The 15,433-nt window shown below is 35.8% G+C and overlaps 1 protein-coding gene across 10 annotated transcripts in view; it reads right to left on the bottom strand.

Annotated features, from left to right (window-relative positions):
• The window catches only part of LOC132110414 (fibroblast growth factor receptor 2-like), a 67,958-nt gene that overhangs the window by 11,743 nt on the left and 40,782 nt on the right, over nt 1-15,433 (bottom strand). For 5 of the 10 annotated variants that reach the window (XM_059516991.1, XM_059516994.1, XM_059516999.1 and 2 more), the window contains 5 exons: nt 12,429-12,631; nt 9,815-9,954; nt 5,852-5,973; nt 1,824-1,934; nt 1,268-1,458 (listed from right to left, as the gene is read on the bottom strand). In XM_059516991.1, the coding sequence (XP_059372974.1) occupies nt 1,268-1,458; nt 1,824-1,934; nt 5,852-5,973; nt 9,815-9,954; nt 12,429-12,631 (767 nt within the window). The remainder of the gene's footprint in view (nt 1-1,267; nt 1,459-1,823; nt 1,935-5,851; nt 5,974-9,814; nt 9,955-12,428; nt 12,632-15,433) is intronic. The other 5 variants (XM_059516998.1, XM_059516993.1, XM_059516996.1 and 2 more) reach the window with 3 other exon arrangements.

The raw sequence follows: 15,433 nt of genomic DNA, 5'->3' as shown, positions 1-15,433 counted from the left end.
TTTTGGTGAGCTCGTTTAAATTGTAGCCTCTTTTTCCTATTTGTAGTGGAGATGAGTGGTACCCGGTGGGGTCTTTTGCTGTTGTAGCCCATCCACCTCAAGTTTGTGCGTGTTGTGGCTTCACAAATGCTTTGCTGCATACCTCGGTTGTAACGAGTGGTTATTTCAGTCAAAGTTGCTCTTCTATCAGCTTGAAGGAGTCGGCCCATTCTCCTCTGACCTCTAGCATCAACAAGGCATTTTCGCCCTCAGGACTGCCGCATACTAGATGCTTTTCCCTTTTCACACAATTCTTCGTAAACCCTAGAAAAGGTTGTGCGTGAAAAGTCAAAATTGCTTAAATCACCTTTCTTTCCCATTCTGACATTCAGTTTGGAGTTCAGGAGATTGTCTTGACCAGGACCACACTCCTAAATGCATTGAAGCAACTGCCATGTGATTAGTTGATTAGATAATTGCATTAATGAGAAATTGAACAGGTGTTCCTAATAATCCTTTAGGTGAGTGTATAGTTTAGCAAAACCATTATCAAGTCTGGTCCATTTGTGTTTTTTACAGAAATGAAGAATAAGCCACTTAAAGTCTTTTTTAAAAGTGATGTTTGGGGACAGGAAGATGTGAAATCAGATACTCTGAGAATGAAACAGAATATGCAGGTGTGTGCAAATGAAACCCTTGAATATCTTACAAAGATTTGATGGCGTGAACCTTGCAAACTATCTAGTACTAGCAACTTTTTGGGTAGTTCTCATTTTAGCAGCCTGAGAACATGCAACATTTTTTCTGGCAGACTGAGTAAAAGCTTGCAATTTCCAAAAAGTTCTTGCTATTTTGCATGTCCTTTAGGGATTTAAAAGACGATTAATATTCGGTAATATTAGCAATTAAATTAGATTGAACAAAATTTTAACTGAATTTAGATTACACTAACTTAGCAAAATTTTAAATGTTTTATAATTGATGAACTTTGCAACACTGTCGCTGTTATTGAACTGAATTGAAACCACATTAAAATAAACTGAGCGGTATAATGCCACTATTATCTTCTGTACAGCTGCTTTTTTTGTTTCATAACGTAAACTCTTTTATTTTGCTGTTTATTCCTAAAAAAATGCTTTGAAATTGTATAAAGAGCTATATAACTTGATTAGAAAGATCTTAGAGATCTGAGGCTGTGACCAGCACCATGTAAAGCCAATGTAAGTGACATTTCTAAATCAGTAAGAGATGTTAATAGTATGCAGATATGTTGTGCATGTGCAGCTACCTTCTGTGAGGCTAAATACTCCATGCCACGAGCTACTTGATAAGTGCAGGACACCAGATCTTTGAAGGTGAGAGGCTCATCTGATACTCGGGCTATATCATACGAGTACTCCATTCCTGGGGGCCTCCGGGCCCTCAAATACTCCCGAAGGTTTCCCTTAGATGCATACTCTACTATGACATACAACGGACCTGAGAGAGAGAGAGAGAGAGAGAGAGAGAGAGAGATAGTGTCATCCCACTGTTCGGATTGTTCAGCCAAAAATAAAAGTTGTCCCTCATTTACTCACCTTGATGTTACTCCACACCTGTAAGTATTTCTTTCTTACGTGGAGCACAAAAAATATATTTTGAAGAATATTCATAAGCAAAAAGCTCATGGCAGCCTTTGACTTTTATACTATGGAAGTCGATGGCTACCAGCAACCGTTTCGTCAAACTATCTTTGTTTGTGTTCAACGGAAGAACATAGAGGGTTCGAACAACTTGAAGGTGAGTAAATGATTTTTTTTTTTTGGTAGAATTATCTCTTCAATATGAACCAGACTGGCAATTACCATCCTGTGTGCACGCTCCCAACAGATTGATGATGTTCTTGTGCCGGCCAATCATCTTCATCATCTCCATCTCCGACACCAGGTCAGAAAGATCTTTTTCCGTTGCATCATCTATAAAGGTTAAAAAATAAAACACAAATAAACAGTGTTCATTGTACCCACTCAACAAAATGCAATCAGCTTTTTTAGGAAAAATTCTAAAAGAATAACAAGATTATTTGAGTACATTTTAAAAGAAAATGCTCTATCAGCATTTCTACTTCAAAATTTAGATACTGCACACACACACACATATATATATTTATATATACACACACACATGCAAAAGCAGTTTGAGTGGTGTGTTAGTATGCCATCCATGCCAATGCACCCTATATGATTGGACTGGCCGGTTTGGCTGTCTGTGTCCCAGTGTAAGTGTCTGTGTGGTTTAGTGTTACACTGAAGAACCGCCACACAGCTCTCCTTTCATTGCCTCACAATTAAAAAAGTGTTTCTTCCATTTAGAGTAATTACCTTAGAGACAGTCTCCTTTTCATTATCTGCCTGCTGATCACTAGAGCGAACCTGACACAATCCACTGACTGCCATTCTTGTCTTATCTTACTCCAGTTTCTTCGGCTAAGAATGCTGTGCACTCTTCGCTCCATAACAGATTCATCAACGTTTCAAGTCCTTCTCTAAAAATTGTGTTTTTGTGAACTAAGACAGTGTTTGATACCTTACAGTGGCACACAAATCTTTATTAGTATTATTTTAGTATTATTTAGTTTTAAATGAGCTTTTATTTTATATTTTCAGTTAATTTTTTTTTTCAGTTTTAGTAATTTAGTACTTCAACTTATTTCAGTTGGTTGCCAGAGGGGAATTTTTTTTTTTTACTTTTTTTTTGTCATTTTTATTACTTGTATTTTTATATATTTATATACAGCTTTAATTTATTTTTGTTTTTATTTTTCAGTTTTAATACTTCAGTTTATGTCAGTTAGTTGCCAGTGCAACACTTCTAGTCTACTTTTAAAGTTTAAGATTTTATATAGTAATATAGTAATATAGTATTTATATTTTATTTCATCTTTTTTTTTTAATTACCGAAAAATATTTTTCATAGTTCTAGTTTTTGTTAACAATAACAACACTACTGCTAAAAAATATATATATATATAAATTCTGTACCATATTTATGAAAATATGTTTAACAATTTTTTAACTGTTTTTGTCAACATATTGAAAGTCAATGGGGTCCAAAACAACACCAGACCCCATTCTCTGTCACTGTCTGGACAAAAGACACCAAGATATTCCTAAAAATTGTCTTATTTTGTGTTCCATAGAAGGAAGAAAGTCATATGGATTTGGAACAAAATCAGTAAATAATGCCAGAAAGTTAACCTTTAAGTTTCTAAATGTTTTTCGAGGCCAGTAATTAAGCCGGGTGTAAATGGTGAACGTGCTCTTGTTTCAAGCGTTTTCTCCGGAGCAGCCCTGTCCCTCAGCCCTCTCAACATCCTTTAAAACTTCTTTTGAGCTGCTGGCTCCCTCCCCCACTCTCTTCTCTTTCTTTCAGCGTGAGGGACTTTCTTTGTGCAGGTGAAGAGCGAGAGCTGTGCAGCTGGTGAGCTCCGGGTCAGCTATGCGGCCTCTTCACCCGAGCTCTACCAACATCACTCAGCACCAACAAATAACCCTCCCAGGCCTCCACAGTCAAGACCTTCTATCCCACTTTCTCCCTTTCTCACATCATAACAATACCTTAACTAGAAGTTGCACAAAATAAAAACACATTTAGCTTATGTGAAGTAGTTTTTTAATCTGCGACTGGAACAATTAGGGAGAGGCCGTTATGTCAGTATGTTTAATCTTTATCTGTATATGCAAGTTTGACATTTGGCCAGTTTTGAGATAAATGTGCCCAGAATTGTTTATTCCAAAATCCCTCAAAACAGATATTAATAATAAAATTTACATTTTATTTTAACCAAAAAAAAAAGAAAGAAAGAAATGAATTGCCGATATCTAGAGCTCAAAATGATTTAAAGGGATAGTTCACCCAAAAATCAAAATTATGTCATTAATGACTCATCCTCATGTCGTTCCAAACCCGTAAGACCTCCGTTTATCTTCGGAACACAGTTTAAGATATTTTAGATTTAGTCCGAGAGCTCTCAGTCCCTCCATTGAAGCTGTGTGTACGGTCTACTGTCCATGTCCAGAAAGGTAAGAAAAACATCATTAAAGTAGTCCATGTGACATCAGAGGGTCAGTTAGAATTTTTGGAAGCATCGAAAATAAATTTTGGTCCAAAAATAGCAAAAACAACAACTTTATTCAGCATTGTCTTCTCTTCCGTGTCTGTTGTGTGAGAGAGTTCAAAATCAAACTGAATCAGTCAGACGCGTCTGACAGAAACGGTTCTTGACTCGTGAACGAGTCAGTCTTTTGTTCGTTATCTGGCTCGGTGTTCAGTTCTCTCTTCACAGCAGTTCAGTCAGTGTACTGTTTGAGTGCATGAATTACTCCGGGATATTGGTTTGTTTGAACTCAGAGGGAGTGTCAGCCACATTAAAAAAGTTAACAGCTTGAGTCATTTGTGGATTAATGCGTATTGGAGACGCGAACAGTTTAAAACGTTTCAGTTCGATTTGGTGAACTGGTTCAAAAAGATCCGGTTACATCGAATGATTCGTTCGTGAACCGGATATGACAAACTGCTTTGTTTTGAACGCTCTCACAACAGACACGGAAGAGAAGACAATGCTGAATAAAGTCGTAGTTTTTGCTATTTTTGGACAAAAATTTATTTTCGATGTTTCAAAAAATTCTAACTGACCCTCTGATGTCACATGGACTACTTTGATGATGTTTTTCTTACCTTTCTGGACATGGACAGTAGACCGTACACACAGCTTCAATGGACGGACTGAGAGCTCTCGGACTAAATCTAAAATATCTTAAACTGTGTTCCAAAGATAAACGAAGGTCTTACTGGTTTGGAACGACATGAGGGTAAGTTATTAATGACATAATTTTGATTATTGGGTGAACTAACCCTTTAACGTATACGTATAAAGTATAAATATGTATAATAACAAAAATGAAAATGTATATAAACAGCAGTTTATATGAATTTAATGTATACAATAAAAATGAAAATTAATATTTTGATACGTGCGTACAAACACACACACACACGTGTAATATAATATAAATAACTAAAAAAAAATTATAGCTATATATATACACATTTTATATTATTTTAATTATTTTAATACATATATATAATATTAAATAATAAATCATAAACACTATGATTCAACAAGAAGTTTCTAGCGTGTTGCTGGGATCATAAAACACTATTGTTTTTGTTGAAAAATGTCCATCATTTCACTGATACTTTAGCCTCATAGGGTCCATATGACAATATTATTCTGTCTGCATTGTGCTCTGCCTGTCTGTCTGGTGTTTTTGCAAGATTTTTTAGCTTTTTTAGCAACTGCCTTGTCTGGACATGTAGACATTATTAGAGCATTTGCATTCCGTCATCTTCAAACTCTTTGCTTTTCTGCATAAAACAGTCTAAAGAGTCCAGTCCGTTGTTCTGTAGAATATCACATGTGAATTGTATCTGTCTGCTGAGCTGGTGTGATTTGTAGCTTGTATCTGCTGAGCTTTGATCTTTCACTTGAGTGCCATCCGTATACAAACCAGTAGTTTTGTGATTCACATTGTGAACATCAGAGAAGTAACTCCCTTGTAAAAAGCAATGTGAACCATTCAAAAGGTGACACCTACATCAATTTATGAGCTGATGAGGTTAAAAGTCAAGTAATTCCCACAATCCTACATCTGATGAAGCCATTAGTGGAGAATTGTTTCAAATAAATTAAAATAAATGCAAAAATGGACCAGTTGCATATAAAAAGCTTTAGATACTGTTAACATGCAAGTAAACTATGGGTAAAAGTTGATTTAGGACACTCACTAGGGTACAGTTTTACTCACATGGAAACTAATCCATAAATGTTTACCTTTCAGCATCTTGACAGCCACAGTCACGGCCTCTTTAGGTTTGTCCTTGTCGATGCCTAGAGCTTCAGCCATCACAACCTGCCCAAAGCAGCCCTCGCCAAGAGGTTTACCCAGAGTTAACCTGCACAAACCAACACAAATATTACAGAGAAACCCAAAGCTTTTGACAGAAGTTATTTTTTTCCATTAGCATGAGCATTTCTATCCATCCAGACAGAAGTTTTCAAGGATGTTAAGTGGATGCCCTTAGTCTTCCACTGCAAAGCTTATATTAGACATTAGTGAGTGTGACAGCCGAATGTCTGGCTGGGAGATCTAGAGTTACGGTCCTCTGGGGTGAGTAACAATATGCCCTTTGGGGATTTAGAGACTTTCTTAAAGTGTGCAAGAGAAGGCTAGATAGAGGGGTTAACGATTGACTAGCGCACTCTGGTCAAGTGCAAAACAGATTAGAGCAAATTTCAGGAGAGTGTTGTAACTTGTACATCAGTTAGAAGACTACCACCCTTTCTAAAAGTGTTTTATTTCTGTACAGAATTGCAAAAATAATGACTGTTTTCAAACACTTGTAGTGTTCAATCAAACGGGTAGTCTAATGTAGATATATATATATATACACATAATTAGGTTTCTGTCAAGGAGTCTATTTTATTGCATTAAGGTTTTACAGCATTAATACAAATTTATCAATTTCACAAGTAATTACAAGTAACATTAAAATAAACAGGAAATTATGAAATAAAAAGACAGAATTTTCTTGTAAAATGTACTCCAGTAATCTTTGTTTTACTCACAACTTTGAAAATATAATTTATTACAGAGCATTAAACAATATTAAAATAATTTATTTAATTAATGAACCAACTCTTCCTTTGAGAACAGCTCAAAAATTAGCTTAATTTCATCGAATGAACTTTTGGGGACATTTTCCAGCAAATTTTTCCCTTAATCAAGTCTAGTTTAGATGCAAACACAACCTCACAGATTAAAACACAGTCACACACACTTCATCTTCATCCCTCATGATAACTGTGACATTCAACCTCCTGCCCTGTCAGTGGCGCTCAGTCAACCTTTGATTGGCAGGAGCTGGGTCTGTCCCCGCCCCCTCTAGCAATGGGCTATCTAAACATTCACACCCGCGCCGGGGCCCGGGGCCGATCTGAGGCAGTGATAACACAATCCCCCTCTTTGCTGTATGGTCAATGGCGGCCTCTGTCTACTCCAGCCCACCACAGATAATTAATGTTATGTTTATCCTCCACGCGGACAACAAACTCTAACATTCCACAGTTTTCGGCCCAGCATGCACCCTGGGGGGATGCACGTCATGCAGGGATGAAGCCGGCAGTCCAAAGCCCCTTTCACACTGCGATTCCCCACAATACACGGGTAATGTGTTCCGGAAATTGTTCCCGGGTCGCTAGATTTTGCACTTTCACACTGCCAGTGATTACCCGGAATATGTGCGTGTTTTCACACACAACCCGTAAAGGTCCTGTAAAGACACGTGACATCAGGGCGTGACGTGGAATGTACGAGTAGAAAACGCTGGGCACGTTAACTTTCACTGAAGCTAGCGAACGATCTCGGCGTCAGCGCGGAAAGAGAGGAACTAACTGATCTTTGCTTCATCACAGTTACTAGGTCCCCGACCCGGGTTCAATCCCGGAATCAATCCCGGGAAGTGTTTGCTTTCAGACAGAAGGCAACCCGGCAATGTTCCGGCAATTTTCCGGGTCCAACGTGCAGTGTGAAAGAGGCTCAAGAGAAAAAACTAGCTTAATAGCTTAAACTTTGTGCTAAAAGGGGATGGTAGGAATGGACAAAATGTACAAAGAAATGTATTAATGATAAATATTTTGTGTGTGTATATATATATATATATATATATATATATATATATATATATATACACATATATATATATATATATATATATATAATTTATAATTAATAGTTAAAATACTTTAAAATAATGTTTTTGAAAATCTAGAAATGTATGTTTCCAGTAAAACTTACTACAATATTATGTAGAGTATAAATACATAATTATTTATTATATTATACATAATAAAATTTATTTTAAAATATACATATAAGACAGTTGTTTTTTTTAATTATTAAAGAGTTCTAGAATTTATATGCTTCCAGTAAAATATATTATATATAATAAAAAACCATACTGTGTGTAAGACGGATTTTTAAAAAATACTGTATAGTATTTTTGAAACTTGATTAACAGTTTACTGTTTGAATTAAAAAACGTAGACTATGAATATTATCAAATTCCAATAGTAGAACATTTAGAAAAAGAGAGAAAGTAAATATTGGGCAATATTGATAATGTTATTGCTTTAATACATTTTTTGTTGGAATGGTTTCCAACAAAATCTTTCCTTCCATATGTCTTGCATTCCTCCAAAAACACACGTCTTAGCTTGTCTGCCCAAAGGCAGCAATTCCTTTAGTGGGTGTGAAGTTAAAAAACATAAAATAGTGCTTCCCTTCACCTATAGAATTATAGAATTATGAGCATTACTGGTCATAAGCTGTGAGCATGTAAGGACTGATATCCACTAAATCACGAACAGCTTAATCCTACAAAAACTGAGCAACTTCACCTGTACTTGTTGGGTTTCAACCATTCATTTAATAAATAAAGACTTGGTTAGAGTTTAGAGTTGAATATTGGCATGTTAAACTGCTTACAAATCATCCCTGAGACAATCAAAGTACAAACAGACTCCTTTTTAACCACCATTTTCGTTACAGATTGCTTAAACAGGCTTTCTTAGTCATTAATTAGAAATCTGAACAGTTTTGGCAACACCACAAAAGTGGATCCATTGTAAATCTCCAAATCATACCGGAAGCATTTCGTAAATATTAAGCATGACGATTAAACATTAATCTGAGAGTCTGAGTTCCTCTCTTTAGTCACACGATCAGCCGAGGTCACAGAGTCAGAGTCAGACGCGTGATGCTGACAGAAAGTTATCTGGTAGCCACTTGTGTTTGGTTTCTCGAAGAATAATAAAGCTAACCAACAGAGGCCTGTGTTGTGTTATGAATGATTGATTCTACACTGCGCCTGCATTAATCACAGGTTAATAATTAGACATAATGGGATTATAAGCATATAAGAAGATTAGCTTCACATCACAATGATTTACAAGCGAAAAAGGTGCAAGATTATACATTGAATTTAATAACACCTACAAAAATTATACTCTAGTACACATTCAATAAATAAAAAACAATAAACATTTTAGCTGCGTACACACTGTAATGTTTCTCTCTAGAAGCTGCGATGATTGACACCAGGGTAACCATATCAACATTACGCTGTCTCGCACATTTAGAATCCACCATTTCTAGCAAAAGATATACCACACCAAGCAATGACTCATTTTAATCTGTGATTTTAACTAAACAAGGTTTTGTTTATGTTTGGAAGGTTGACGGGTTGCCATGTCCACTTATTATTAAGCGTCTTTGGGATTGTTATTTGGGCTTGGCTCATTAAAGTAGGCAAAGTTACTAAAGTAGACAAATCTCTATATTCTGCTATGTGGCTTATTCCTAAAATAACGCGTTTGGATTTGAGATTATTATGGCTTTGTTCTTGTTTGCCGCTTTTTTCTAGCAATATCTGGCAACACTAATGAGTCACATACACTGTGATTTCTTGCACCTCACATTCAGAAAAGACACAACTCTGATACGCGTTGAAATACAGCATTAATAACTAATTGTTGTAGAATGCGTTTGTCAATCTCGTAAAACCGAACTGTGTGTACAGAACAGAATTAAGCACTAAAAGGTGAACTGACAATCTAATTCAGCCCGAGTGAGTGTGTGACCTTCCTGAACCAGGTGAATTAGAAGATTAGAATTAAATTCAGTTTGACAGAGTCTTGTAAATGTTTAAAAAGTGAAACACAAGGAAGGATGCTCACTTGTCTCGGGAGAACTCCCAGCGCGGGTCCTCAGGGAGGTCGTATTCTGGAATGGGGTCGTCGTGGGCGGAGCTACGGCGAGTGGTGATCCTGACCAATGGCGTGCTAGAGCTCATGGAGGAGCTGGAGTCAGACGACACCTGCAAGAGGAAAGATGGATGGCTGATCACCTGAGTCTTGGAGACAGCACCATACACTATTAACACCTATGGATGTGTGTGTTTGTGTGTGCTTGTGCGTGTGTGTGTGCCTTGAGCAGCTTAACATTAGAAATACAGTAAGCTGTGACTTATATGATATAAAAAAAGCACAAAATCTAATGCAAGGTATCAGGACTTATGCAGAACCCATGCAGTTCTTTTAGGTTTTGTAAATTTTTGCGAAAGAATGTTTCCAACTTACCACCATGTAGTATACCTTCAACTTCTCAACAAAAAGACTTGACATGTTATTAAAGTAATTATGTTATACAAAGGCACTGCTGTACTAAATTTAAATGAACAAACTTTTCAAATATTTAATCTAAAGTACTAGATCTTTGTCATTCATTCATATATATATATATATATATATATATATATATATATATATATATATATATATATACAGTACAGAGCAAAAGTTTGGACACACCTTCTCATTCAAAGAGTTTTCTTTATGTTCATGACTATGAAAATTGTAGAGTCACACTGAAGGCATCAAGGGCTATTTGACCAAGAAGGAGAGTGATGGGGTGCTGCGCCAGATGACCTGGCCTCCACAGTCACCGGACCTGAACCCAATCGAGATGGTTTAGGGGTGAGCTGGACCGCAGACAGAAGGCAAAAGGGCCAACAAGTGCTAAGCATCTCTCGGGGAACTCCTTCAAGACTGTTGGAAGACCATTTCAGGTGACTACCTCTTGAAGCTCATCAAGAGAATGCCAAGAGTGTGCAAAGCAGTAATCAAAGCAAAAGGTGGCTACTTTGAAGAACCTACAATATGACATATTTTCAGTTGTTTCACACTTTTTTGTTATGTATATAATTCCATATATAATTCCACATGTGTTAATTCATAGTTTTGATGCCTTCAGTGTGACTCTACAATTTAAATAGTCATGAAAATAAAGAAAACTCTTTGAATGAGAAGGTGGGTCCAAACTTTTGGTCTGTATTGTATGTATATATATACAGTACAGACCAAAAGTTTGGAAACATTACTATTTTTAATGTTTTTGAAAGAAGTTTCTTCTGCTCATCCAGCCTGCATTTATTTGATCAAAAATACAGAAAAAACAGTAATATTGTGAAATATTATTACAACTTAAAATAATATTTTTCTATTTGAATATACTTAAAAATAATAATTTATTCCTGTGATGCAAAGCTGAATTTTCAGCATCATTACTCCAGCCTTCAGTGTCACATGTAACATCCAGTCTATCACATGATAATTTAGAAATCATTCTAATATTCTGATTTATTATGAGTGTTGGAAACAGTTCTGCTGTCTAATATATTTGATGAATAAAAGGTTAAAAAGAACTGCATTTATTCAAAATAAAAAAAAAATTCTAATAATATATATTCTAATAACATATTTTCTTTACTATCACTTTTTATCAATTTAACACATCCTTGCTGAATAAAAGTATTGATTTTATTAAAAAAAAATAAAAAATACTGACCCCAAATTACTGACCAGTAGTGTATATTGTTATTACAAAATATTTATATTTAAAAAAAATAGCTTTTTTTTTTTACTTTTTATTCATCAAAGTATCCTAAAAAAGTATCACATGTTCTGAAAAAATATTAAGCAGCAGAACTGTTTCCAACTTTGATAATGAATCATCATATTAGAATGATTTCTAAAGGATCATGTGATAATGATCCTAAAAATTCAGCTTTGCATCACAGAAATAAATGATAATTTAAAGTATAATAAATTTACAAACAATAATTTTAAATTGTAATCATTTATCACAATAGATTTTTTTTCTGTATTTTTGATCAAATAAATGCAGGCTTGATGAGCAGAAGAAACTTCTTTCAAAAACATTAAAAATAGTAATATTTCCAAACTTTTGGTCTGTACTGTATATATATATATACACATATAAAATTATATAAACTATAAATATAAAAAGTCATTTATATAATTATCTTCTCAATTATCTTGATTATCTTTATTTTAATGTCAACATGCTATACCAATAATTGAGATTATTTTAAAGATATAATTATGTATAATATCATTTTATATAAAATATATACAATAAAATAAAGCATCACATATAAAATATAAATATAAAAAGTCATTAAATTATGTCATTATCATCTCAATTATCTTTATACAATATATGATATTGAAACATTAGGAATTAGTACATCTAAAAAGAAATGTCAATATTACATTTAAAAAAAAAAAATCACACTATTTAAAAAAACATTTATGTCTATAGCTTAAATGTCCATGACAAGTTAAATGCCAAAACGAAGTTGGTTTGAATCACTATACATAAATCTGCCATTAAAAACTCCTACTAATTCTACACTTCGAAGACAAATCCTTCTCGTGGTAGTGTGAGTGTATGTGTGTATAAGATCTCTAGAACTCTTTATCTACTTTCTGTTACCTGGCGGCGCAGAGGGATCTGTTTGGTCAGCTTATGCACTGCCGGCTGACTGCCGAAATCAGGCTTCTTAGCCGAAGTCCTCATTCGACAAACCACCACGATCACCACCATACAGGCGATTAGAAAGACACCTATGCAGTAGATGGCAATCTCCACATAGTCCGGAGGGTACTCCTTCCTGGGGATGTCCGGCTCTGCTGTAGAGTAACAAGAAGAATCGAAAAAGAATCAGACAAAGAAGTGAAGCGAGTCATCCAGCCGAGGAATACTGCACCAGAAACGTTAATGTTGCACACAGCACAGTTTCAAGATGGTTATGAAGGACATTAAGGTTTCAGAGCAAGATGTTCCGCCAGTGGTAGCAAAACAGAAGAGAAAAAGGTGAAGGTGACAAAAGAATTACAAGAAGAATCAACAAACACACACACACACACACACACACACACCCAAAAAAAAAATATATCTAAATTACGGCCTATGCTCTCAATGTCAAATGCAGAAATGTTAATCCATGCATTTATGACCTCAAGGTTAGATTATTGTAATGCTTTATTGGGTGGTTGTTCTGCACGCTTAGTAAACAAACTACAGCTAGTCCAAAATGCAGCAGCAAGAGTTCTTACTAGAACCAGGAAGTATGACCATATTAGCCCGGTCCTGTCAACACTGCACTGGCTCCCTATCAAGCATCATATAGATTTTAAAATATTGCTTATTACTTAAAAAGCCCTGAATGGTTTAGCACCTCAGTATTTGAATGAGCTCCTTTTACATTATAATCCTCTACGTCCGCTACGTTCTCAAAACTCAGGCAATTTGATAATACCTAGAATATCAAAATCAACTGCGGGTGGCAGATCCTTTTCCTATTTGGCGCCCAAACTCTGGAATAACCTACCTAACATTGTTCGGGAGGCAGACACACTCTTGCAGTTTAAATCTAGATTAAAGACCCATCTCTTTAACCTGGCATACACATAACATACTAATATGCTTTTATTATCCAAATCCGTTAAAGGATTTTTAGGCTGTATTAATTAGGTAAACCGGAACCGGAAACACTTCCCATAACACCCTATGTACTTGCTACATCATTAGAAGAATGGCATCTACGCTAATATTTGTCTGTTTCTCTCTTGTTCCGAGGTCACCGTGGCCACCAGATCCAGTCTGTGTCCAGATCAGAGGGTCACTGCAGTCACCCGGATCCAGTACGTATCCAGACCAGATGGTGGATCAGCACCTAGAAAGGACCTCTACATCCCTGAAAGACAGCGGAGACCAGGACAATTAGAGCCCCAGATACAGATCCCCTGTAAAGACCTTGTCTCAGAGGAGCACCAGGACAAGACCACAGGAAACAGATGATTCTTCTGCACAATCTGACTTTGCTGCAGCCTGGAATTGAACTACTGGTTTTGTCTGGTCAGAGGAGAACTGGCCCCCAACTGAGCCTGGTTTCTCCCAAGGTTTTTTTCTCCATTCTGTCGCCGATGGAGTTTCGGTTCCTTGCCGCTGTCGCCGCTGGCTTGCTTAGTTGGGGACACTTCATCTACAGCGATACCGTTGACTTGATTGCAAATGAATGCACAGACACTATTTAACTGAACAGAGATGACATAACTGAATCCAATGATGAACTGCCTTTAACTGTCATTTTTGCATTATTGACACTGTTTTCCTAATGAATGTTGTTCAGTTGCTTTGACGCAATGTATTTTGTTTAAAGCCCTATATAAATAAAGGTGACTTTGACTTTGACCTTTGACATAAAACTATTCTCAAACTATTAAATGTTCTACAAACTACTTTCCTTCTAAGCAACAAATAACTTATAAAGACAGTCTGACCAGTCAGATTTTATTTAATATTGCTCTTCCTTAGCTCAGAAAATGTTTCATTAAAGTAAGCTATAAAATGATTTTGAAGAGCAATTAAAAATTTAGAGATCGTATTAAGACAAGTGATATTTATGGTTTCCTCGAAGAAAAACCCGAGGCTTAAGCCTCAATTTGAACTGAGATATTAAAGAGATCTCCTTGGTGATCTTTTTTCCATTTTAGCATATTTCCTGACACTCAATGGCCCCTGCAAACATACTCGCGCTCACAAAATGGTTAACATATGACCAGAGCATTTAAGTACTTCCTGACATTTGAGGTCCTTCAGAAATGCACACTTCATGGATACGATTGACACACAAACACACACACACACACACACACACTAGTCTCACCGCAGACCAGTAAGTGGTGCCATTTGCGGTCAAAGATTGCATCTGTTTCCTTGTCAGGAAATGGACTGTTATTAAAATGCAGTAAGGTGCACGCTGTTGCATTTTGCATGTCTTGTGCACAATGACAGATAGCCTTTGTGTTCATAAAACTATGCTGAATTTACTAATATTCATGTATACCTGTCCAAATTATATATATATACAGAAAGATCTAAATCTAGTCCTAAATCACACTCAAAAACACACACAGGCACTGACACTGAGGTTGTGAAGTGGCTCTAATAACTAACAAAGTCCAGCATCGGAGAAAGTAAGCAAATCTTGGGACTTTCTTTAGAGAACAAAAGTTATTAGAGCTGAAATGGAAAAAGACTTTGAATCATATAGGAATAGTTCATCAACATTTTATCATCATTAACACCCTCATGTCATTTTAAACCCGTCTGACTTTCTTTCATCAGTGAAACTTCTCTTTTTCGTCCAATAGAACCATATTGTTACCAGCGTCAAGCTTCAAAATAAGGCAGTTCATATAACTAGTGTGATATATTCTAAGTCATATGATAGTATTGTGCAAAGAACAGAGTACAGAACATATTCCCCATGTCTCTCATTTACAGTTTCATAAATTCTTTCATATAGAACTGGATGTTTTTTTCATTTGGTGTTCCACAGAAGAAAGTCAGTCATACTTTAAACAACATGATGGTGAGTAAATAATGACAGAATTGTAATTTTAGACAAACTATTCCAACAAACACTT

The sequence above is a fragment of the Carassius carassius genome, chromosome 30 (assembly GCF_963082965.1).
Source record: "Carassius carassius chromosome 30, fCarCar2.1, whole genome shotgun sequence".
NCBI classification, from domain to species: Eukaryota; Metazoa; Chordata; class Actinopteri; order Cypriniformes; family Cyprinidae; genus Carassius; species Carassius carassius.
Note: the sequence above shows the minus strand (reverse complement) of the source record. Positions and strands in the feature narration are given on the sequence as shown.